Genomic DNA, 24,566 nt, shown 5'->3' with positions numbered 1-24,566 from the left:
TTTTTGTATTTTTTTTTTTTAGTAGAGACGGGGTTTCACCGTGTTAGCCAGGATGGCCTCGGCCTCCCAAAGTGCTGGGATTATAGGCGTGGGCCACTGCGACCGGCCAAGCCCAGGAGTTTTGAGTCTAGCCTGGGCAACACAGCAAGCCCCCAAAATAAAAAAAATCAGCTGGGCATGGTGGTGCATACCCACAGTCCCTGCTACTTGGGAGGCTGAGGTGGGAGGATCACTTGAGCCCAGGGAGGTCGAAGCTGCAGTAAGTCATGATCATGCCACTGCACTCCAGCCTTGGTGACAGAGTGAGACAAGGGAAGACATCAGAGTAAGAACAAAAACCAAAGCCAAAACCAAAACTCCCTCACACTGATTACTCAAGGCATAAATAGTAGCACAAGGTAGCACATGGTTAACTGGGCAAAAAGGTCCTTGTAAGAATTCCATCCAAAAAATTTCCTTGTGACTTTTGTGTGAAGAAAAGTTTTGTTTTCTGAAGGAGTGTTTTTCCCTCCCATTGGACTGAAATAATTATTTTATGAGAGCTACATCTTTTAAAGTTCCTATTAATATAGTCAAACTCTGAGACAAAATCTGTTGTACAACGATAGTAACAATTTCTTTCTGTACCCCACTCTTAAAACCTGATTTGAATCACCAATTCTAATTTTTAGTTTATTTGGTATTGAAATATTTTTAATATTTTGTCTTTTGTCTCTTCGGAAAGAAGGTCATAAATATATTAACAAATGAGTAGCACAGAATAAGTGTTATATGTTTAAAAGTACACAATATAAAACCCATATCAGAAATATTTACAAATTACAATCTTTTACCATTTTCTCTCTTTCTCGAGCTGTGGATAATTTTTTCTTTTTCTGAGATGAGGTCTCCCTGTCTCCCAGGCTGGAGTGCAGTGGCATGGTCACAGCTCATTGCAGCCTTGCCCTCCTGGGCTCAAGGTCAAGGGATCCTCACAACTAAGCCTTCTGAGTAGCTGTGACCATTAGCATGAGCCAACACATCTGGCTAATTTTATTTTTATTTTTTGTAGTGATGGGGGTCTCCTTACATTGCCAAGGCTGGTCTTGAACTCCTGGGCTCAAGGGATCCTCCCACCTTGGCCGCCCAAAGTGCTGGGATTACAGATGTGAACCACCATGCCTAGCCAGATGATTTTTAAAAAGGGGCTACCATTATAGAGTTTTAAGTTTTCTTAGTATCTTCAATGAAAAATAATTTTATTTCATGAAATATCCACAATGTCACTACTTTAAAGACCTACTTTCAATAATGTAATGAAACAGCCTTATCTGTATACTACGGCTTAAGCCAAGCCCATGATAAGAGTAATTCTGTATACTACACACACCAAACATGTAACATCAAATAGAATCAAATATTATTACAGTATTGAAATTTTATCTTTTAACAATGCAAGAGTAAATAGGTTTCCAGACTGTAGACAAATAACTCTTAATGAAAGAAAAAGACCACTCAGGCAACATTTTAAATACTTACATCAGTTTGTAAAAGCTTATTATCCAATGTTAAGAGAGTATGAAAATTATTCATCCAAGTTTCCATATTATCTTCAAAAAATTCAGGGAGATCCTACAGAATAAACACTGACTTGAAACTTTTGATTAAAATATTAAGAACACTACTTTTATAAGTTCCCTTACCACGTGGACAAAACATTTTATACACAGGCTTCACAGCCTGAGCATTACCTATTCTGACAAGAATTCTCTGCTCCAGCTACATCTGGCAGCTGCATAAAGCATTCTGACTTCTGCCTCTGTTTGTATGCTATAAATGATGCCACCTCTAGTTCTCATCCTAATCTAAATCTTCCTTCAAGGTTCAGCTAAGACTATATGAAGACTTTCCTTACAAAGCTCAAGCTCAGTGCATACTAATATATCCCCTTTCTTTTCTGAACTACGTTTATTGTAAGATGATCACCAAGGCAGATAAACTAATTGTCTTTTAGTTACTGATTTCTTGTGGCATAGTACTGCCTTCTTAATGAGGGTACAAGTCCCCTGAGGGTAGATTATGCCTCTTTCCTTGGTCTCCCTGCCAGACAAGTTCTCAAGAGCTTCATTAAACCTGACTTCTCAGAATTCAAAAGGTGTAAGCAAAAATAGTAGTACTCATTTAAGTAAGAACTTCTCAAACTGCTATCCAGCTGAACACTGATGTGGGACATGTCCTTTTGGGCTGTTCATCTCCTATTCTAGCTAAAACAACCCAATTTCCTTTTGGGGAATGCTTTCCCTACCACTATGAGTTTATTCATGTTGTGAAGATAAGTCCAGGTACTGGCTACAAACAATGAATGGGCTAGGCCCTCCTTGCATCGCAGTATAGCAACAATTTGTACCAATTAACACCCCTTTCTTGGTCCTGAATCTTGAATTAACGATTAAGAACAGAAAGAATGATTGGAGGCCACTATCTCAGTAGCAACAGGGTAACTAGGCATTCCCTGCTATAGCCCTGTGGCTATGTTTCCTCTGAAATACTACTAGTTCTTACCCCTTTCAAAGTCTGGTACTTCAAGTCTTTTGTCTCCCTCATATGGCTTCCAATAAAAGTCATTTTGTATAAGCTGGACAGCAACCCCTAACCAAAACATGATTCCCCAAATGTTAATACCCATATAAATGAACGAAAGAGGAAGGCCTCAGAAATCTAGCTTCTTAATGCCACCAGTAAAACAGTGTACAGGGTGACTCTCCAAGAGTGAGTTAGGATGTGGGGTTTTGCTAACCTACTAGATTTAAGAGAATACTGCTTTTTTCCATGAAACATCTCATTAGCATCTGAAAGAACTACTGTAGAACAGAACACTATAGATAAATAGAGTCAGAAAAAACCTTTTCTTTCAGAAAAATCAATGCTGGCAAAAAAGTCTTTATCAAACAGAAAGAAAACTCTATTTAAAATCAAAGAGTAAGAACCAAAAGCAAGAAATCAAGTGAACTTACCTGAAAGTTTAAACTATAGAACAATTTTGAGATCAGGATCAGGGAAGAAAACAGAATCCTCAGGGCAGAGGCATCATTTGCATGGGTACTGCAGAGTTCAATAGTGGCCTTGGAAAGGAATTTAGCAACATGGTTTTAGTGCATCATAAACCCAGCATGCTGATCTTAGTGAAACAGCCTTGCACTAAGCTGAGACTATTCATATTTTACTTATTTATTTTTTTGAGACGGAGTCTTGCTCTGTCGTCCAGGCTGGAGCGCAGTGGCACAATCTCGGCTCGCTGCAAGCTCCACCTCCTGGGTTCACACCATTCTCCTGCCTCAGCCTCCCAAGTAGCTGGGACTATAGGTGCCTGCCACCACGCCCGGATAATTTTGTTTTTGTTTTTTGTATTTTTAGTAGAGACGGCGTTTCACCACGTTAGCCAGGGTGGTCTCGATCTCCTGACCTCGTGATCCGCCCGCCTCGGCCTCTCAAAGTGCTGGGATTACAAGCGTGAGCCACCATGCCCAGCCTTGGCTTTTAAATAATACAGTCACTTAAGAGATTGTGAAAAATAGGTTAAAGTATGTATTTTTGAATTGTTCATAATGGCACTAAAAAGTCCAATGTTAATATTCTGAACTACGTCTTCCCAATCTGTGCATATACAAAAATATATTACACAAAACTATCTTTATATGCTCTTATTAAACAATTCATCTGCCACTTGATATTTAGGTTGTTTCCAATTCTTTATTATTCTAAATGCAATTAACAGGTTTTACTGGCCAGGCCCAGTGGCACAGGCTGTAATCCCAGCGTACTCGGAGAATTGCTTGAACCCGGGAGGCGGAGGTTGCAGTGAGCAAGAACGAAACTCCATCTCAAAAAAAAAAAAAAAAGAAAAAGAAAAAAAAGAGAAAAAGCAGCCAGGCATGGTAGTGTGCACCTGTAGTCCCAGCTACTTGGAATGCTGAGGTGGGATAATCACCTGAGCTTGGGTAGCTGAGGCTGCAGTGAGCTATAATCATGCCCCACTGCACTCCAGCCTGGGCAATGAGAGTGAGACCCTGTCTTTAAAAAAGAAAAAAGAAAAAAAGTATATATAGATTTCTTTAAATCTTATAGGATTTTCACAAACACCAAGAACACATTCAGGAAAGTATCCTGTAAACTGTAAAATAATGTATAAATATATAATTAATTAAACTCCAAACATAGTCAAATAAAAATATGTATTTCTTCCTTTAGAGACACATACTTTAAAATACTTGGGTGAAATGATATGATGCTTGGGATTTGCTTTTATAACATTCCTAAGAAAGGGAACAGAGAAAATAAAACGTTGCTAACCATTAAATTTGTGTAATAATAGATGGGAGTTCACTATAGCATCTCTATTTCTGTGTAGGTTTGAAATTTTTCAAAAGAAATGCTCTAAACATTATCTATCAAATAAGCTTTCAAAGCATTCTCTTAACATGTATACAAACATTCAAGCAATTTAAAATATTAATTTAAAAATATCACCAAGATGCATTCCATACCTTAAAAAGATTAGTCAAAGGCAAAGCAAAGGCATCCAGAACAAGCTTAATTTCAGTCCATAACTCGTTTGACTTAAATTCATGACGGTATCTAGAAAATTAAGGTAAAACAGATAAATTTACAAGTTTTTTTTATTTACTCACTTTAGGTCTTCAAGGAGAGATGCTGATTGGACATCTATGAATAGATGGGTTTCCGAAATTCCGAAATTCAAAGGGCTTTTTTTTTTTTTTTTTTTTTTGAGACGGAGTCTCGCTCTATCGCCCAGGCTGGAGTGCAGTGGTTCGATCTCGGCTCACTGCAGCCTCCACCTCCCAGGCTCAAGTGATTCTCCTGTCTCAGCCTCCTGAGTAGCTGGGATGACAGGCACATACCACCACGCCTGGCTAGTTTTTTTTGTATTTTTAGTAGAGACGGGGTTTTACCATGTTGGCCAGGCTGGTCTCAAACTCCTGACCTCAGGTGATCCGCCCACTTTGCCCTCCTAAAGTGCTAGGATTATAGGTGTGAGCCACCATGCCCAGCCAGTTTTCTTTTTAAAGGAATCAAGCAGTTTATCAAGACTAAGTATTTCACAGGTAATAGAGCAATATGAAATAAACATCCTAGTTGAGAAGAAACAAACGCAATACAGAAACTTCTGCTCTCATTCCAAGATGATCAGATTCAAAGGAATGACAAGTCACAAAACCACAACTGTTTACACAAGCAAATAAAACTTTAAAAAGTATTTTAAAAACATGAATCTATGCATCAATACCTTTTAAATAATGAATGTGCTGTACGGAGGACTCCATTAATAACATGGAAATCTCCACTCTGAAAGCGATTCACCATTTCTGTCAGCAAGTCAGGCCATTTCTGTGGAAAATCTTCTCTGCCAATAATGCTAATTGCATCACTTAACTAGGAGAGGAAAAGATTAATTAGATCAGAGCTTTACAGAGGAGCCCATCTAAAAAGCGGAGCGACATTACCTGCTTCTGAATTTGCTCTGGGCTGCTAAGCATCAAGTGCACTATGTTGGCTTTAATGGCCACTCGATCGGCTTCACAAATTTTGTTTGGTTCATCTTCAACCTAAAAGCAAAGCAGTAACTGAGGAAGTAACACAAAATCCACATTCATGTCCACGTGATTTTAGGTAAAACATAACTGTTTTTTTATTTACTAATTTTCTAAGAAAACAAATAGAGGAAGGTTTGGTCTTTCTTCAGTTTCCCTCTACATGAATGGGTCACAGATTCCTTCAATAATCTGATGACAGCATGAATCCTTTTCCCAGAAAAACGTACATTGCCTCCCAAATGCAAATATTTTACATACAAATTAGTGAACTTCCCTTACTCCTTGATGCCAATTAAGAATTTCCATTTTAGACTGGGCGCAGTGGCTCACGCCTATAATCCCAGCACTTTGAGAGGCCAAGGCAGGTGGATCACCTGAGGTCAGGAGTTTGAGACCAGCCTGGCCAACATGGTGAAACCATGTCTCTACTAAACATATAAAAATTAGCTGGACATAGTGGCAGGCACCTATAATCCCAGTTACTTGGGAGGCTGAAGCAGGAGAATTGCTTGAACCCAGGAGGTGGAGGTTGCAGGGAGCCGAGATGGTGCCGCTGCACTCCAGCCTGGGCAACAAGAGTGACTCTGTCTCAAAAAAAAAAAAAAAAAAAAATTTCCATTTTAGGCCAGGTGCGATGGCTCACTCAAGGTCAGGAGTTTGAGACCAGCCTGGCCAACATGGTGAAACCATTTCTACTAAAAATACAAAATTAGCTGAACATGGTGGTGGGCACCTGTAACACTAACTACTCAGGAGGCTGAGGCAGGACAATCATTTGAACCTGAGAGGCAGAGGCTGCAATGAGCCAAGATCGCACCATTGCATTCCAGCCTGGGTGACAGAGCAAGACTCCGTCTCAAAAAAAAAAAAAAAAAAAAATTTTTTTTCATTTCATATGTAAACTAATCAGGACACATAATTAAAATCTTTATAGATATATGCTACTTAATCCATACACATCCTCAAAAGCTTCAATTTAACTCTCACTTTAGAACAAAAATCTTTCCAATTTTTTTTATTCTTTTCTTTTTTGAGACTGGGTTTCCATCTGTCACCCAGGCTGGAGGGTAGCAGAAAACCTTGGCTCACTGCAGCCTTCACCGCCCAGACTCAAGACAATCCCTCCCACTGCAGCCTCCCAAGGACCACAGATGCACACCACACACGACCACACCTGGCTAATTTTAAATTTTTTTGTAGAGAAGGGGGGTCTCACTTTGTTGTCCAGGCTGGTCTCCAACTCCTGGCCTCAAGCAATCCTCCCATCTGAGCCTCCTAAAGTGCTGGGATTACAGGTGTGAGCCACCATACCCAGCCCTCTGTGAAAATTTCTTGACCATTACTAGTTAGAATGCATCCTAGATTATATCACCCAAAGAGATTCTGTTAAGTCTCACTAGTTTTACAAATCAAAACAGAGGGAGAGGGCTGGCATGTCTACCAGTAGAGATGGACTTTTAAACATTCTGAGATTTAAAAGACAGTGTCTGGCACTGTTGCCCAAGCTGAAGTACAGTGGCACCATCTCAGTTCATTGCAACCTCTGCCTCCCAGGCACAAGTGATCCCCTCATCTCAGCCTCCCTAATGGCTGGGACTACAGGCACCACCATATGCCTCGCTAATTTTTGTATTTTTTGGAAAGATGGGATCTCACTTTATTGCCCAAGCTGGTCTTGAATTGCTGAGCTCAAGCAATCCACCCACCTCAGCCTCCCAAAGTGCTGAAATTACAGGCATGGGCCACCAAGCCCGGCCTCTAAGATTTCTTTACCACTCATGGTGATACTTGAGAAATCATACAGGCTTAAAACAATATTTACTCTCTCTTTTATGGAATGAGAAAAAAAGTAAGACTCTAAGATGTTTTTGAGCAGTTTAAAGTTGACTTTTTAGATAAACTGGTAATTTTTGTCAACTGCTAATACTTTGTAACATCATAACTGTTATCACTATAGAAAAGCCTCATCTTTTTCTCTATCATGAGCCAGGCCTTCTCAATCTTAGCATCACTGACATTTTGGCTCAGATAATTCTTTGTTGTGGAAAGCTATCTTGTGCATTGTAGGATGCTTAGCAGCATCTCTGGCCTCTACCCACTAGATTCCAGTAGCAATCCTCCAGCTATGATGTCTCCAAATATACTGCCAAATGTCCCCTGGTGAGCCAAACTGCCCCCAGTTGAGAATCACTGTCCTAAGCTAAGGAAAAAAAATGCCTGTTTCTTAATTTATAATTTACTAATCATTAAACCTGTTATAAAATAGGTTTAATCTCAAAATTAGTATATATATACATATCCCACAAGACATAGGGCAAAATACCTTATCAAAAAGTTGAAATCTAAATTATTTTGCATTCTGCAAATGTTTTATGTATCTGATTTCTTCTCAGCTTTATTTTTCCAACATCAGAAATCACTTCATTTATTCAGACTGTCTTCCCACAATGTCTCTTCAGTAGGCGGTGAGTAAAGCGTAAATTCCAAACATAATGGAGATTAAGACCAAGTCTCACTCCCTAGCAACCCGAGGTATGAAGCTGGACAAATTTATATAAATTCAAATGAAATAACAGAAGCTTTGGAAAAGGGTCCTGTTTAACTTTATCTTTGATCCATATCTGAATCCTTTTTTTTGAGACAAGGTCTCATTCTGTCACTAAAAGGCTAGAGTACAGTGGTGCAATCACAGCTCACTGCAGCCTTGAACTCCTGGACTCAAGTGATCCTTCCGCCTCAGCCTCCAGAGTAGTTGGGACTACAAGCACGTGCCTTATCTTTGAAGAACACTGCTTATATAAACCTTATAAACATACAGGGTATTAAATTATGTATTCACAAAATACTTACAATTCTCCAGTTCCTTTTAATATAGTTTTTGAATGTTACTGAAGCACATACTTTGATAACATTATCCTGGGACTTCTCCAGTAATGTCAAAAGCAACAGTGGATAATTCTGATTTCCTTCAACAGATTCAAGAAATTTCTCAGCTGTAAAAGAATTTTCATGTTAAAAGACTAAGATAAAAATCTTTCCACCTTATATATATATCAAATATATATATATATAAATATATCAAAAAAAGAGAAAAGATTAGGTTATTTGTGGGTCTACAGGGCCTCACTTTTCTTATCTATTAAGTGGATTATATATGTTACATTAAACTTAAATAATGCTTCAGTTTTCAAATAACTTTACCATCAATTAACTCACATGATTCTCACAAACCTATACAGTGGCCTAATTGGATGATCATCTCATCTGCAAGAGAAGCTGCTTCCCAGACAGATTAAGTGACTTCAAGACTTCATATACCCAGGTCTTATTTCAGAAAGGAGTATTATTAGTACTATTAGTAGTAATATTTCTTTTATAGGCTAGTGATGAAGAGCAAATGAGTCAATTCATCCTAATATATTATTATTAGCCATATGGGTCCAATGATTTACATATATATTATATATGTAAAATTATAAAATTTCGTTTAGTTGTCACTATTGCCCAGAAAAGTAGATAGCATTTAAAAAACCAAGGCACTAAGGTTAAGTAACTTGTTCAAGATCACACAGCTAGGCTTCACTACTGAAAGTTTTAGTGCAGTCCTTATTTTACCTTACCAGCCCTAAGCTTTCTTGTCGAACTAAAAAAAAACCTAAAAACTTCTTAATACCAGCAATGAATTTATCCAAAAAATTTACCAATATATTTTCAACCCAGATTACATTCTGGGATAAATTTCCTAGGTTAATGATCACATGTGATGGCAGTACAGTATTTCTCTTAATTTTTTTCTACCTTTGGCTTCATAGGGAAACACCCAATATTCCAATATTTTTTGAAAAGTTAATTTCATGTATCATTTAACACCTTCCCTCTTTCTGATTGAGTCCCAAGAGTTTCACTGATATTTTCAAACTCTCCTTGCTTTGTGCTTATCATGTCTTTCTTGAAGGATGAGGACTGTTAAACTGAAAAATGTTTTTCAGGAGGGGACATACTATGGTTTTATATGAGTACAGAACAATTTGTTTCCTCCACTTAGTAGCCAGCATTTTGTACAGGGCAACACACTACATCCATGATTTGAGGAAAAGCCCATATAAATTGCCAAGTCTCTTTCCTAAATTGTAATCAATATCCAGGAAGTGAGTTTGAGTCTGTTCCTTTCTGTGTTCATTTCTTTCAACTTATCACAATATTCACATGCATATGTTTCTGCGCACTCAAGGAGTCTCAAAAGGTCTAGTTGAGTCAGTCTAGTCAGTCAGTCTCGATCCCTGAGAAATGCTATGTTCCTAACTTCCCAGAAATACCAGATTATTTTTATACTCTGTCCTGAATACATAAAGCAACAGAACTCTTGCCTCACACATTATTAAAAAAAAAATAATTGGCCGGGTGCGGTGGCTCACACCTGTAATCCCAGCACTATGGGAGGCCGAGACGAGTGGATCACAAGGTCAGGAGATCGAGACCATCCTGGCTAACCTGGTGAAACACCCGTCTCTACTAAAAATACAAAAAATTAGCCGGGTGTGGTGGCGGGCGCCTGTAGTCCCAGCTACTCGGGAGGCTGAGGCACAACAATGGGGTGAACCCGGGAGGTGGAGTTTGCAGTGAGCCAAGATGGCGCCACTGCACTCCAGCCTGGGCAAGAGTGAGACTCCGTCTCAAAAATAAATAAATAAATAAATAAATAAATAATAATAATAATAATTTTTCCACCGGGCACGGTGGCTCACGCCTGTAATCCCAGCACTTTGGGAGGCTGAGGCGGCTGGATCACGAGGTCAGGAGATGGAGACCATCCTGGCTAACACGGTGAAACCCTGTCTCTACTAAAAATACAAATAATTAGGTAGGCATGGTGGCGGGCGCCTGTAGTCCCAGCTACTCAGGAGGCTGAGGCAGGAGAATGGCGTGGACCCGGGAGGCGGAGCTTGCAGTAAGCCAAGATGGCGCCACTGCACTCTAGCCTGGGCGACAGAGGGAGACTCCGTCTCCAAAAAAAAAAAAAAAAAAAAAAAAAAAAAAAAAAAATTTAATAGTGTTGGCAACAGCTTTCTTTGAAAGTCTAAGAAGATTAAAGATTAGAGCCATTAACTTCCCTTTATCCAGGAACACATTATTTCTTTATACACTAATAAACTAATTTTCCCTCTCAAAAATCACAAAGACTTTTCTAGAAGAGGATAGATGCATTAACATGTTCATGATTCTAGTCATCATACATAATATATAACACACATTCTCTTCCTCATGGAACCCTTCCAACATCCTCTATGAGCATGCACATTGGTAAGTTTTGAAGAAACAGGTCAAGAGCATTTTAATATGGCCCATATCAAGGATCAATAACTGACTGCTCACAAGATATATCTGGCCCAGAAGTAGTTTGGCTTGCACTGTATTTCAATTTTTTTTTTTTTTTGAGACAAAGTCTCACTCTGTCACCTAGGCTGGAGTGCAGTTGGGCGATCTTGGCTCACTGGAACCTCCACCTCCCGGGTTCAAGTGATTCTTGCGCCTCAGCCTCCCAAGTAGCTGGGGTTACAGGCGCATGCTACCATGCCTGGCTAATTTTTGTATTTTTAGTAAAGACAGGGTTTCACCATGTTGGCCAGGCTGGTCTCAAACTCCTGACCTCAGGTGATCAGCCCTCCTGGGCTTACCAAAGTGCTGGGATTACAGGCGTAAGCAAATGTGCCTGTCCAATTTTTTTTTTTCTTTTGAGACGGAGTCTTGCTCTGTCACCAGGCTGGAGTGCAGTGGCCTCGGTTAACTGCAACCTCCGCTTCCTGGGTTCAAGCAATTCTCCTGCCTCAGCCTCCCAAGTAGCTGGGACTACAGCCGTGCACCACCACGCCCAGCTAATTTTTGTATTTTTAGTAGAGACAGGGTTTCACCACATTGGCCAGGATGGTCTAGATCTCTTGACCTCATGATCCGCCTGCCTTGGCTTCCCAAAATGCTGGGATTACAAGCGTGAGCAAATGCACCTGGCCTTTTTTTTTTTTTTTTTTTTAAAGACAAGATTTCCCTCTGTCACCCAGGCTAGAGTGCACTGACATGATCATAACTCACTGCAGCTCCGACCTCTTGGGTATAAGTGAAGCTTTTGTCTCAGCCTCCCCAGTTGCTAGGAATACAGGCACACATCACCACACTTGGCTAATTTTTAAATTTTTTGTAGAGACAGGATCTTGCTATGTTGCCCAGGCTGGTCTCGAACTCCTGGACTCAAGGGATCTTCCTGCCTTGGGCTCCCAAATTACTGGGATTAAAGGCGTGACCACCAACCCTGGCTGTGTTTCAAAATATTTTTTTTTTGGGGGACTACGTCTCGCTCTGTCACCCAGGCTGGAGTGCAGTGGCGCAATCTCAACTTACTGCAACCTCCACCTCCCAGGTTCAAGCAATTCTCCTGCCTCAGCCTCTTGAGCAGCTGGGACTACAGGTGTGTGCCACCACGCCCGGCTAAGTTTTTGTATTTTTTAGTAGGGAAGGGGTTTCACCATATTAGCCACGATGGTCTCGATCTCCTGCCCTTGTGATCTGCCCACCTCGGCCTCCCAAAGTGCTGGGATTACAAGCGTGAGCCACCGCGCCCGGCCCCAAAATCTTTTGAAGTTACTTGCTAACATTTAAAAATGAGGGCACTTCATATAAATATCCTTATTTTTCAAGCAAAACTGGAAATCTGATCTTGCAAAACTAGTCTGAATCCCCAAAATTAGCTAGTTCCAAAAAGTACTTGCCACTTAATCAGGGCATGTATTCTCCTGATATTACCAGTCTCCACTTGGCCTATCTCCCTCATTTAACTTAACATCTGAGTCCTGTGAACACCTGAGTTCAGAATTTTAATTCTAAGTTTTTAATGGAATCTGGTCAGATTCAGGAAGGAAAAAAAAAGCTCTAGGTCTTAAAATAGATTAGTTAAATCAAACCCAATAGAAAATTAAGAGACAGTAACTGATTACTTGGCTTCATTCACTTAATCACTTTTTAGGCAATCACTCTCCTTTCTATGCCCTAATTATTTTATCTCTAAAGCAGGCTTTTTTTTTTTGAGACGGAGTCTTGCTCTGTCGCCCAGGCTGGAGTGCAGTGGCGCAATCTCGGCTCACTGCAAGCTCTGCCTCCGGGGTTCACGCCATTCTCCTGACTAAGCCTCCTGAGTAGCTGGGACCACAGGCACCCGCCACCACGCCCGGCTAATTTTTGTACTTTTAGTAGAGACGGGGTTTCACTGTGTTAGCCAGGATGGTCTCCATCTCCTGACCTCGTGATCCGCCTGCCTCGGCCTCCCAAAGTGCTGGGATTACAGGTGTGAGCCACCGCATCCGGCCTAAAGCAGGCATGTTTTAAGTGGGTATTTTGGAAAAGGTCAAAGACAAAGCATTCTAAACATGTCAGTACTTTTTATCCGAAAACTAGTACTTTTTAATCCCAGAAGATGCCAAATAAAAGCTATTTTACTCAAAAAAGAAACAACACACCATGGTATAGCAGCTGTAACACTTATAAACGATGCTTGAGAACCCAAGTATGAATTTTTTAAAATATATTTATAAGGAGGCAGATAATACATAGGTTTCTCTCACCTGTCCTGAAGGAATTAATCAACCAAAAAACGTTTATTTTCTTTACCTGGACGTCGGATGGCAGGATCAGGATCAAGTGTTTTCTTTAAATATTCTGTTAGTGTTTGCAGATTTGCATCGCTGAGTTCCATTGCTATAGGATCTAAAATATAAAATAAGGTTTGGATAACTGGTCACTTACGGAAAAAGTGATTTACATTTAAAAAAATCCGTTTATATTATGGGTTATTCTCTCTGAAAGTCATCCATCTGTTGTTTTTTATATGGGCAGTAAACCTGACTCTGAGACAAGAGTCCAGCAAATGAGATGTGCCTTTTTCCCCAAAAACAATAGTGAGACAATTTTGTGATAAGGGAGATGAAAAAAAATCCCAAAATTTCAAAAAGATAGTCATAGAAAAAAAAGCTGAAGGACTGCTCGAAGTCACCAAGAAGTTTATATGATTTAATGCTATGGGAAAGGGCTAATAAAGGTTAAGAAAAAAAAAATCACTGGAGGAACTTATTAAAGAAGCCCCATAAGGAGCCCGGGCAGTGGCTCAGGCCTGTAAATCCCAACACTTTGGGAGGCTGAGGTGGGTGGACTGCTTGAGCTCAGGAGTTAAGAGACCAGCCTGTCAACAGGGTGAGACCCCATCTCTACCAAAACTACAAAAAAATTGAAGCCAGGCATGGTGGCTCATGCCTGTAATCCCAGCACTTTGGGAGGCTGAGGCAGGCGGATCACCTGAGGTCAAGAATTTGAGACCAGCCTGGTCAACATGGTAAAATCCCGTCTCTACTAAAAACACAAAAATTAGCTGGACATGGTGGCAGGAGCCTGTAATCTCAGCTACTTGGGAGGCTGAGGCAGGAGAATCGCTTGAACCCGGAGGCAAAGGTTTCAGTGAGCTGAGATCGCACCATAGCACTGCAGCCTGGGCGATAAGAGCAAAACTCCGTCTCAAAACAAACCAACCAACCAACCCAAAAAATTAGCCAGGCATGGTAGTGGGTGCCTTCAGTCCCAGCTACTCGGAAGGCTGAGGTGGGAAGATGTCTTGAGCCTGGGGGCAGAGGTTGCAGTGAGCTGAGATGGTGCCACTGCACTCCAACTTGGGTGACGGAGCAAGACCTGTCTTTAAAAAAAAAAAAAAAAAAAAAAAAAAAAAAAAAGGCCCCACAATGAGAAATTAAAATTTTAAACAGCAAATAAATATCCCACATAAAGTTCTGAGATTAAAGAAACAAGAAATTCCTTCATGTACAACATGTAATCGCAAATACTACAAAGTGCTAAGAATTTGCATCTAGGGAGATAAATTCTAGAGTTCAGAAGATGACAGCTAAGATTATATGATTCTAGAAGTTTTCATATTTAAAGCTTAAACAAAACTAAATCACATAATATGCTTATAACTGACCAAAAAACTTCACATCTAACAGATGACAAACTAAAAAAAAAATTTTGTAGAGACAGGGTCTCACAATGTTGCCCAAGCTGGTCTCAAACTCCTGGACTCAAGTGATCCTCCTGCCTTGGCCTCCCAGTGTGCTAGGATTACAGGCGTGAGCCACCGTGCCCAGCCCACAAATTTTAAGCTAACTAAATGGCCTACGTCGATTTAACTAGTAACAACATAGGCTAAGAAATACACAGTTCAAGAGATTTATTGTATAACAAGGTGACTATAATAATGTACACTTGAAAATTACTGGGTATATTTTAAGTGCTTTCACCACACACACACACACACACACACACACACACACACACAGACACAAAGCATGTGAAGTAATATGTTAATTAGCTCGATTTAGCCATTATACAATGTATACATATTTCAAAACATGCATACCACAAATATATACAATTTTGTCCATTAAAAATGGGAAAAAAAAAAAGGAGTCTGAACCCACTCAATTAAAAGGAAAATGAAAAAAAAAAAACACACAGAAACAGCACATACACAGAGTACAAGTGTCAGATGTGCATGATTACCAACAGATCACAAATCCTGGGAATCTTATCAATTGAGCTTTATGGTCTCCAACTTGTTGGTGAGATGATAAAATTAGGTGCAAACTGAGGGAACTTTTTGGGGGTGACAGAGTGTTCTAAAATTGGACTGTGGTGACACATGCATAATCTACATAAATTTACTAACATTTCCCAAACAGTTCACTTAAAATGGATAAATCTTATAGTATGTAAATTGTACTTCAATAAAGCTATTTTAGGCCGGGCGCGGTTGCTCACGCCTGTAATCCCAGCACTTTGGGAGGCTGAGGGGGGTGGATCACCTGAGGTCAGGAGTTTGAGACCAGCCTGGCCAGCATGGTGAATCCTGTCTCTACTAAAAATACAAAATCAGCCGGGCATGGTGGCATGCACCTGTAATCCCAGTTACTTGGGTGGCTGAGGCAGGAGAATCGCTTGAACCTGGAGGCAGAAGCTGCAGTGAACCAAGATTGTGCCACTGCATTCCAGCCTCAGAAAGAGTGAGACTTTGTCTCAAAAAAAAAAAAAAAAAGCGATTTTAGAAAACTCCACTTATGCTTAGATTCCATTAGGCAGCTTTTAGATATATAGCCACATGTAGATGGGAAAGTGGAGCCCTTTCAGGGAAATCATGCACCAAATTAACCAGAGGCTTCTATGAAAAAGAAGAAAAAAACTAAACACACAATTTTTGTAAAATGTAAAAAAGGTCAGTGGAAAAAGTTCAAGGATATCATAATTCAAATTATGCAAAAAAACTTCACATATAGAAGAAAACAAAAAACACACTCCAAAATGTAGAACAGTGATAACATCTAGGTGATAGATATAAGGAGAGTTTTATTCTCTTCATACTTTTCTAATCTTACAATCACATATCTATTATACATTTACAGTAAGGAATTTAAAAATTTTTATTATTTTTTCAGACAGAGTCTTGCTCTGTGGCCCAGGTTGGACTGCAGGGGCATGATCATAGCTCACCACAGCCTCAACCTCCAGGGCTCAAGCCCCAACCTCCCACCTCAGCCTCTTGAGTAGCTGGGACTACAGGCGCAATCAACCATGCCTGGCTAATTTTTGTATTTTTTGTAGAGATGGGGTTTCACCATATTGCGCAGGCTGGTCTTGAACTCCTGACCTCAAGCAATTTTCCTGCCTCGGCATCCCAAAACACTGGGATTACAGGCATGAGCCACCATACCGGGACCCATTTATTTTTAAAATGCCTATGACAATATGCAATCAAGTTCCTGTCCTAGAAGGAGCTTCTATAATAGTTCAGAAGACAAGACACAACTGAAATGCCAAGTACAGGCCTATATACCCTTTACTAAAGTGATGAAATCCAAAAATAAAAAAACTTAAAAGTTTGTTTTTTAACAAGTATGTGGCAAACTCACTTGGCAGCAAAACCAGCCTGAACTGCCTGAGGCTATCAACATAGATTTATCTCACTTAGTATGCAAATTTGTTTCACTAAAGAAATATCAATACGTTTGATTACAGGGTGCTACCCCAAGCCCCACTGGGGATGTTGTATAATCCACAGTACATGCATCCAAAAAAAATCCCAAATTCTGAAACATTTGTCCTCTGAAGTGCCAAATGAATCACAAAGACAGCACCTTAAACGTTAGAAAGTTAAGAAGGGAGTCACGGGGTTATGTGGCCATCCAAGAGTTTCCCAGAGCCTGAGCCTTGAGCTGAACCTTGAAAAATATGTGTATCTGAATAGGCAAAGTAGGATGAGGGCGCATCTGCCAAAATGAATTGTGACAGCAAAGTAACAGAGATGGGAAGAGAGAATAGTGGGCTAGGAGATCAAGACCAGATCATATAGGTTCCTCCATACTTGGCTGAAGAGTGCCATGATTTAATGTATGGGGAAGTCATGAAGGTTTTCTTAAGTGGGTAAAAATGTAATGAAAGTGGAGTAGAGGACCTTTGGGCTGGTAATGGTTTGCAGAATGGGGGAAGTGTCCCATGTATGAACCAGGCACACGATGCTAGATGTTTTCATAGGCTTCATATCATTTATCCCACACAATGATTTTACACACAAAGGGCACTCAGGTTGACATATATTAACCATATATGGTTAATAAATAAAGATCAGATTTAAATCAGTCCAACTCCGTAGGTCTACCCTCTTTCTATTACCCAAGGCTGCCTCTTAGGTGGAAATGACAGACGGCTGACCAAGAGTGAAAGCACTCACAACACAATAGAAAGGCTGATGTGAAAAGAGGGCAGCCAGAGGACAACCGAGCGGTGGGGAGCCAGAAAATAAGAAAATATTATCTAATGCTGGGCTTATGCAGGGCACTCCCCAACAGCCAGAAACCCCAACCTTCTAAAGAGAATTATCTGTATTCTACATGCTGCAGTCCTTCCCCTTAATTAGAAAATGTGTTTATCACAGGAAGCTAATGTTCTGACTGAGTAGATCCCACCACCTACCTAATCACTCCCTCTAATCCAGGTGTTCCACTCTATAGGTGTGAAAATCAAGTCCCATTAAACCACACATACAATCTATTGAGAGGCTATACCCTTTATGGTTTTTTATATCACAAGTTTGGAAAATGCTACACATTATATCCTGCCCCACTTTGGAGATTCACAATACAAAGCACCTTAAACTCACAAAGTTACTGGTTTACATCAATTAATCCAGAGTCTCCACTGGTGGGAGGCTGAGGCAGACGATCGCTTGAGCCCAGGAGTTCAAGACCTGCCTGGGCAACATGGCAAAACCCCATCTCTACTAAAATTACAAAAAATTAGCCGGGCGTGGTGGTGTGGCCCTGTAGTCCTAGCTACTTGGGAGGCTAAGGTGGGAGGATTGCCCAGTCTCTTCCATTATTTGGCTATAGAACCCCTTTTCAATAGAACACACTTTGGAAAGCAATGATTTAATCCATTTATTTTCCTATTCCTTTTTTCAGTATTGAAATGGTGGATCGGTTATGAAATCATGAAAGTTTGGGCCAGGTGTGGTGGCTCACACCTATAATCCCAGCACTCTGGGAGGCTGAGAGGGGCAGATCACCTGAGGTCAAGAGTTTGAGACCAGCCTGGCCAACATGGTGAAACCCCGTCTCTACTAAAAATTAGCCGTGCATGGTAGCACATGCCTGTAATCCCAGCTACTTGGGAGGCTGAGGCAGGAGAATTGCTTGAACCTGGGAGGCAGAGGTTGCAATGAGGTGAGATTGCGCCATTGCACTCCAGCCTGGGCAACAAGAGAGAAACGCAGTCTCAAAAAAAAAAAAAAAAAAAAGTTAGTTTGCTGTGGTCAAGTTAAATCATTAACATCAGTGTATCTGAGTTAAAGGAAATTGGCCTTTCTTTGCCATATGCAAATTTATTCTACCTTTGGGGATTCATGCAAGGCAGATTGTTAGAAACTTGGGTGGGGAGGGTGCAGGGGGAGATTTACAGATCTATTTTGTCTTTAAAAAAAAAAAAAAGAGAGAGAGACAGGGGGTCTCACTGTATTGTCCAGATTGGATTCTAACTCCTGAGCTCAAACAATCCTCCTGCCTCAGCCTCTGGAATAGCTGGGACTACAGGCATATGCCACCACACAGGGCTTATTTTCTTGATTTTTAAAAATACACTTCTTAATAAATCTGCATTTCACTTTCTTATGTTTCTCTAGCATTTGTATATTTCTCAACTAAAACTCCTTAGATTCCTCATAATTACTTGTCTTAAACACCCAAACTCCTGGCCAGGTGCAGTGGCTGCCACCTGTTAGCCCAGCATTTTGGGAGGCCAAGGCAGGTGGATTGCTTCAGCCGGCTTCAGACCAGCCTGGGCTAACACAGCAAGACCCTGTCTCTACTAAATATACAAAAAATTAGCCAGGTGTGGTGGCACACACCTGTAGATCCAGCAAATTGAGACTGCTGTGAGTTGTGATCAGGCCACTGCACTACAGACTGGGCAATGGGAGTGAGACCCTATCTCCAAAACCACCACCACCACCAAATCCCTTACCACAGCAGGGTCTAAGCAATCTGGTATCTACTGACCTCATCTCCTACCTCCTCCTGGCTCTTGCTACATTCCAGGCACAAAAGCCTTCTGTTCTACAAACTGGCCACAAGAGTTCTCCCTGACCATAATAATGCTCATCCTCTAATTTGATAATGGACACCATTCAGCACTCAGCCCACTGTCAACTCTTCAAAAAGGCCTTCTACGATTACCATCTACATCATCCTTGTTTTACTGTGTTAGCAATTACCCTCATTTGAAATCAACTTCTTTGTCGTCTCATACACACACTAGACTGCAAGCTCCTGAGGGCAGGGACTTTCGTCTGTATGCTCAGGACCTTCAGCATTACCTGGCACACAGTACATATTTAGTAAGCATTTGTTGTATGAACTAAAGGATAAGTCACAACATGTCAGTCACCCAGCAAAACATGAGTTTCCAGTCAAGACTGGAGACTATCCCTTCAGATCAATCATTAGCAGCCCCAACATAATGTGGGAACTCAGTTGCATGAATGTCAGATGAACAAATGACCAACTTAACTGCCACAATTAAATTTGTTTATTCAAAAGTACTTCAAGAAAGTGAATTTTTAGATTTGTTCTGGCCTGGCAGAATGGCTCATGCCTGTAATCCCAGCGCTTTGGAAGGCCGAGGCGGAAGGATCACTTGAGGCTAGGATTTCAAGACCAGCGTGGGCAACATAGTGAGACCCTGTCTCTACAATAAATAAAAAAAATTAGCCAGGCATGGTGGCGAGCACTTGTAGTCTCAGCTGCTCTGGAGGCTGAGGCAGAAGGACTGGTTAAGCTCAGAATTTTAAGGCTGCAGTGAGCTATGATCATGCCATTGCATTCCAATCTGGGCAACAGTGTAAGACTCTGTCTCTGAAAAAAGATAAAATTTATCCTGTATTACCTGTTCAAACATGCCAGTGATTTTACTTTTGTTTCAGGGTTCTGTACTTACCATTCCTTCTGCCTGCAGAGCTCTGCCCATGGAAAGCTACAAGGTTTGCACTGCCCACTTCATTCTCATTCAGGACTCTTGTTTTTTTTGGAGACAGGGGTCTTTGCTCTGTCACCCAGGCTGGAGTGCAGTGGCGTGATCTCAGCTCACTGCAGTCCCCGTCTCCCAGGTTCAAGCAATTCTCCTGCCTCAACCTCCCAAGTAGCTGGGACTACAGGTGCGTGCCACCACGCCCGGCTGAGTTTTGTACTTACAGTAGAGATGCGGTTTCACCGTGTTGGCCAGGCTAATCTCAAACTCTTGACCTCAGGTGATCTGCCCGCCTCAGCCTCCCAAAGTGCTGGGATTACAGGCATGAGCCACCGTGCCTGGCCTGGAAGGACTCTTTTCAAATGTCATCTTTTTTTCAGAGATGCCTTGCTGCACCATCCTATCTAAAAGAGCATTCACCTCAGTTACTCTCCATGCCCTTACTCTACTATTTTCCAAGTACATTTTATCAGGCATATTAATTTCTTTTGTCATTTACTGTGCTTCTCTCTTCACTAGATTGTAAACTCCACTGATAGTAGGGACTTTGTGCTTTGTTCACTGCTCTCTCCCTAGAGCCTTACAATAGTGATGAGCACCCGTTATATATTTGTTGTACTATTTTAAAAAGCTAGATACCTTTGATGTTTCCATCAAAAATATTATTCTTCATCTTTATTTTGGTTGGTTGACTGTGTTAAACAGAAAGAGGTGGACACAACCTTCTAGATTCTAAAACCACAACAGGCTGAGCAAGGTGGCTCACTTCTGTAATCCCAGCACTTTGGGAGGTGGAGATGGGATGATCACTTGACCCCAAGGACCGTTCAAGACCAGACTTGGCAACAACAGTGAGATCCTGTCTCTACAAAAAATTTTAAAAATTAGCTGGGCTCAGGCCGGGCGCGGTGGCTTACGTCTGTAATCCCAGCACTTTGGGAGGCCGAAGCAGGTGGATCATCTGAGGTCAGGAGTTCGAGACCAGCCTGACCAATGTGATGAAACCCCGTCTCTACTAAAAATACAAAAAAAAAAAAAAAATTAGCCGGGCGTGGTGGCATGCGCCTGTAATCCCAGCTACTCAGGAGGCTGAGACAGGAGAATTGCTTGAACCCGGGCGGCAGAGGTTTCAATGAGCCAAGACTGCACCATTGCACTCTAGCTCTAGCCTGGGCCACAAAAGTGAAACTCCCATCTCAAAAAAAAAAAAAAAAATTAGCTGGGCTTGGTGATACCCTCCTGTGGTCCTAGCTACTAGGGAAGTTGAGGCAGGAGGATTGCTTGAGCCCGGGAGGTCTAGGCTGCAATAAGCTGAGGTCTTGCCACTGCAGTCCAGTATGGGTGACTGAGTGAAACCCTGTCTCCAAAAATAAAATAAAATAAAATAAAAATAAATAAATAAAACCACATAATAGAATGAAACCTAAAATGATTAAGTTGAGATGCTAGGGTAGGACTATTTTTAAGTTTAAAAAAAAGTGAGGGGTTATATAAATACGCATGTTATAATCCCTCAAAGTTAAAATACTACATAGATCCCAGAATCTTAATACTCTTTTTTAAGACAGGGTCTGGGTCTGTTACCTAGGCTGGAGAAATGCAGTGGTGTAATTCTGGCCCACTGAAACCTCTGCCTCCTGGGCTCAAGCCATCCTCCTACTTCAACCTCCCAAGTAGCTGGGACTACAGGCACACACCACCACACCTGGCTAATTTTTGTGTTGTTTCTGTAGACGTGGTTCCCGTGTTGCCCAGGCTGGTCTGGAACTCCTGAGCTCAAGTGATCCGCCCACCTTGGCCTTCCAAAGTTTATTCTTTGGGAATATTCTTTAAGGAACTATTTGTCAACAAATCCTTTTTATATCGCCTTGCAGATATAGTCTATAAAACCGAATTCTAAGCTTATCCTTAATTTGAGAAAATAAGAGAAATCAGGGACTTTTAGAGAACATTTTACAGGTATTCATAATTATCAACAAGATCAAGCTCTAATTATCTTATGCAACCACAAGTAAAGGTACTTTGACACTCTGAAATATTAGCAATATATAAATGCAAAAAGTGTTACTGATCTAAAAATGACTCAAACTAGAAACAAAGAATTCATTTTGGCCAGGTAGGGTGGCTCATGCCTGTAATCTCAGCTCACTGGGGGGCCAAGGTAAGCAGATTGGTTGAGTCCAGGAGTTTGAGACCAACCTGGGCAACATGGTGCCATCTCTACAAAAAAAATATAAAAATTAGTTGAGTGTGGTGGTGCACGCCTGTAGTCCTAGCTACTCGGGAGGCTGAGGTAGGAGGATAGACTGAGCCCAGGTCAGCCCAGGCAACACAGTGAGATGGTGTCTCCAAAAAAAAAAAGGGAGGGAGAAGATAAGAATTCATTTTTATCACCTTTAAATGAGGGGGTGATATTTTTCTTTCTCCACGTAACTATCTTTGGAAATCTCTACCAATACACAATTAAGAAACTTAAAAAAGCATCACAATAAATCAGTTATGACAGACATCTAAATTTCCAAGTTCTTCTTGTTGAATGAATGGCCAGACCTAAGTCTAGCATCTTCCCACAGGCCCTCAATTACAGGTGGAGATTTCTGGAATAAAAGCTTTGTTTTCCAAAGCCATCTCACAGACATCTGTGACATAAGCTGATCCAAGATGTCTGCCTTTTTCTTAGATATGTCCTCAACACATTAGAGAACCATTCCCGAGGCCTTACATTTGGGAAGAGGGAAAGAGATCCAATGAATGAAAACTATCTGGCACCCACACATGAAGAAACATATCCCAACACCTCAACCTACCCTCTGCTTTCTAACCATAGGAATATACCACTTAGAATCAAATCCAAACTCCTTACATTGCCTACAAAGCCTTCTATGATCCGGGTCCTGGATATTTCTCCCTTCTTCATATAACACTCTAGGAACCTAAGATATTCCTTAAATATTTCAATATTCCAAGCCGGTTCCTGTCCTTGAGCCTTGAGCCTTCTATTCCCTCTACCTGGAATGTTCTGCCCCTCACCTTTTAATGGCTGGTCTCTACCCAAATGTCACCTCCTAAGAAAAGCCTTCTTCACCTGTCACATAATTCTGTCACTATCTGAAATTATCTAATGTTTTTTCTTTCGCCCACGAGAATACATGGTCCTCAAGGGAAGGGACCTTGTCCATTTTTGTTTTTTCACTATATTCCCAGAGATTAAGTGGATGCTCAATAAAGTTATTAAATGAATAAAGAAACAAATTAATTCCAAAACTAGAGCACTGCTCTTGCATCCATCCAATCCTGTCCCAGACCCCAACCAGCAGAAGTAATCAGAAGGGGAGAGAGACTTCCCTTGCACTGATGGTAAGAAGTGAAAGATAAAGGGTTGTAGGAGCGGAGAGACGAGGTCCATTAGGATCCTCTGAAAGCATGCCGAAAAAAAAAAAAAAAGAGACACACACAAAGAAAGGCCAAAGATATGACTATGTGGGCCCAAGGTGAGAAAAAGAGCAATTGGTGGAATCCAAGACTAAAGGGTCCCCTTCTGTGCCTCCAAGGAAGAATAATACTTGTGCATCTACCATGTGGCAAGCACAGGTGGGATGGCACCCACCAGGGAGAGAGAAGTAAGCAAGACAGACAAGGTCCTTGCTCTCAAACAGCTTACATTCTAGCAGTTGAGAAAGATAACAAGTAAGCAATAGTAATTGTTAGTAAATGCTATGAAGTAACTAAAACCAGGTGATGTTGATGGAGAGCCATGGAAGAAAGGTCCTAGACAGGTTGATTAGACAGCCTGATCAACATGGTGAAACCCCGTCTCTAATAAAAATACAAAAATTAGCCGGGTGTGGTGGCGTGTACCTGTAGTCTCAGCTATTCGGGAGGCTGAGGCAGGAGAATCGCTTGAATCCGGGAGGCGGAGGTTGCAGTGAGTCGAGATCGCGCCACTGCACTCCAGCCTGGGAGGCAGAGCGAGACTCTCTCTCTCAAAAAAAAAAAAAGAAAAAAGAAAAAGAAAACAAAAGAAGAGGTTGGTTAGGGGAGGCCTAAGGTGAGGGAAACTTGGGAGAGGCGGCCTGCCTTGCAAAAATGTTGGTACTTCCCCAGCAAACAAAAGGCATGTGCAAATAATTTTAAATCGGAATAAGCCTGGAATATGGAAGAAACAGAAAGCCACACTGGCTAAGGAGAAAGATGGGTGGGAGAGATGAATAAACAACCGTCAGCTCCCAGGGAACCTTTGTAAACCACGGTAAATAACTCAGCGCATCCTCAAAGCCACTTTCCGAGGTAGATTCTGTTATTAACCCCATTTTGCAGCTAAGGAAATGGAGGCTCAGTGAGATGAGGTGACCAGCCTCAAGTTACACCCCTAAA

At 41.2% G+C, this 24,566-nt stretch overlaps 1 protein-coding gene across 1 annotated transcript in view; it reads right to left on the bottom strand.

The window, feature by feature from the left end:
• CSE1L (chromosome segregation 1 like) overlaps positions 1-24,566 on the bottom strand; it is a 50,497-nt gene that overhangs the window by 24,693 nt on the left and 1,238 nt on the right. The window contains exons 2-8 of the mRNA XM_003809266.6: positions 13,248-13,343; positions 8,442-8,584; positions 5,502-5,603; positions 5,285-5,430; positions 4,524-4,614; positions 2,994-3,101; positions 1,519-1,611 (exon numbers count right to left, since the gene is read on the bottom strand). Of these exons, the coding sequence (XP_003809314.1) occupies positions 1,519-1,611; positions 2,994-3,101; positions 4,524-4,614; positions 5,285-5,430; positions 5,502-5,603; positions 8,442-8,584; positions 13,248-13,332 (768 nt within the window). The 5' untranslated portion in view covers positions 13,333-13,343. The remainder of the gene's footprint in view (positions 1-1,518; positions 1,612-2,993; positions 3,102-4,523; positions 4,615-5,284; positions 5,431-5,501; positions 5,604-8,441; positions 8,585-13,247; positions 13,344-24,566) is intronic.

The sequence above is a fragment of the Pan paniscus genome, chromosome 21 (assembly GCF_029289425.2).
Source record: "Pan paniscus chromosome 21, NHGRI_mPanPan1-v2.0_pri, whole genome shotgun sequence".
NCBI lineage: Eukaryota > Metazoa > Chordata > Mammalia > Primates > Hominidae > Pan > Pan paniscus.
The sequence above is the reverse complement of the archived record's forward strand: the minus strand, read 5'-3'. Positions and strand labels throughout refer to the sequence as shown.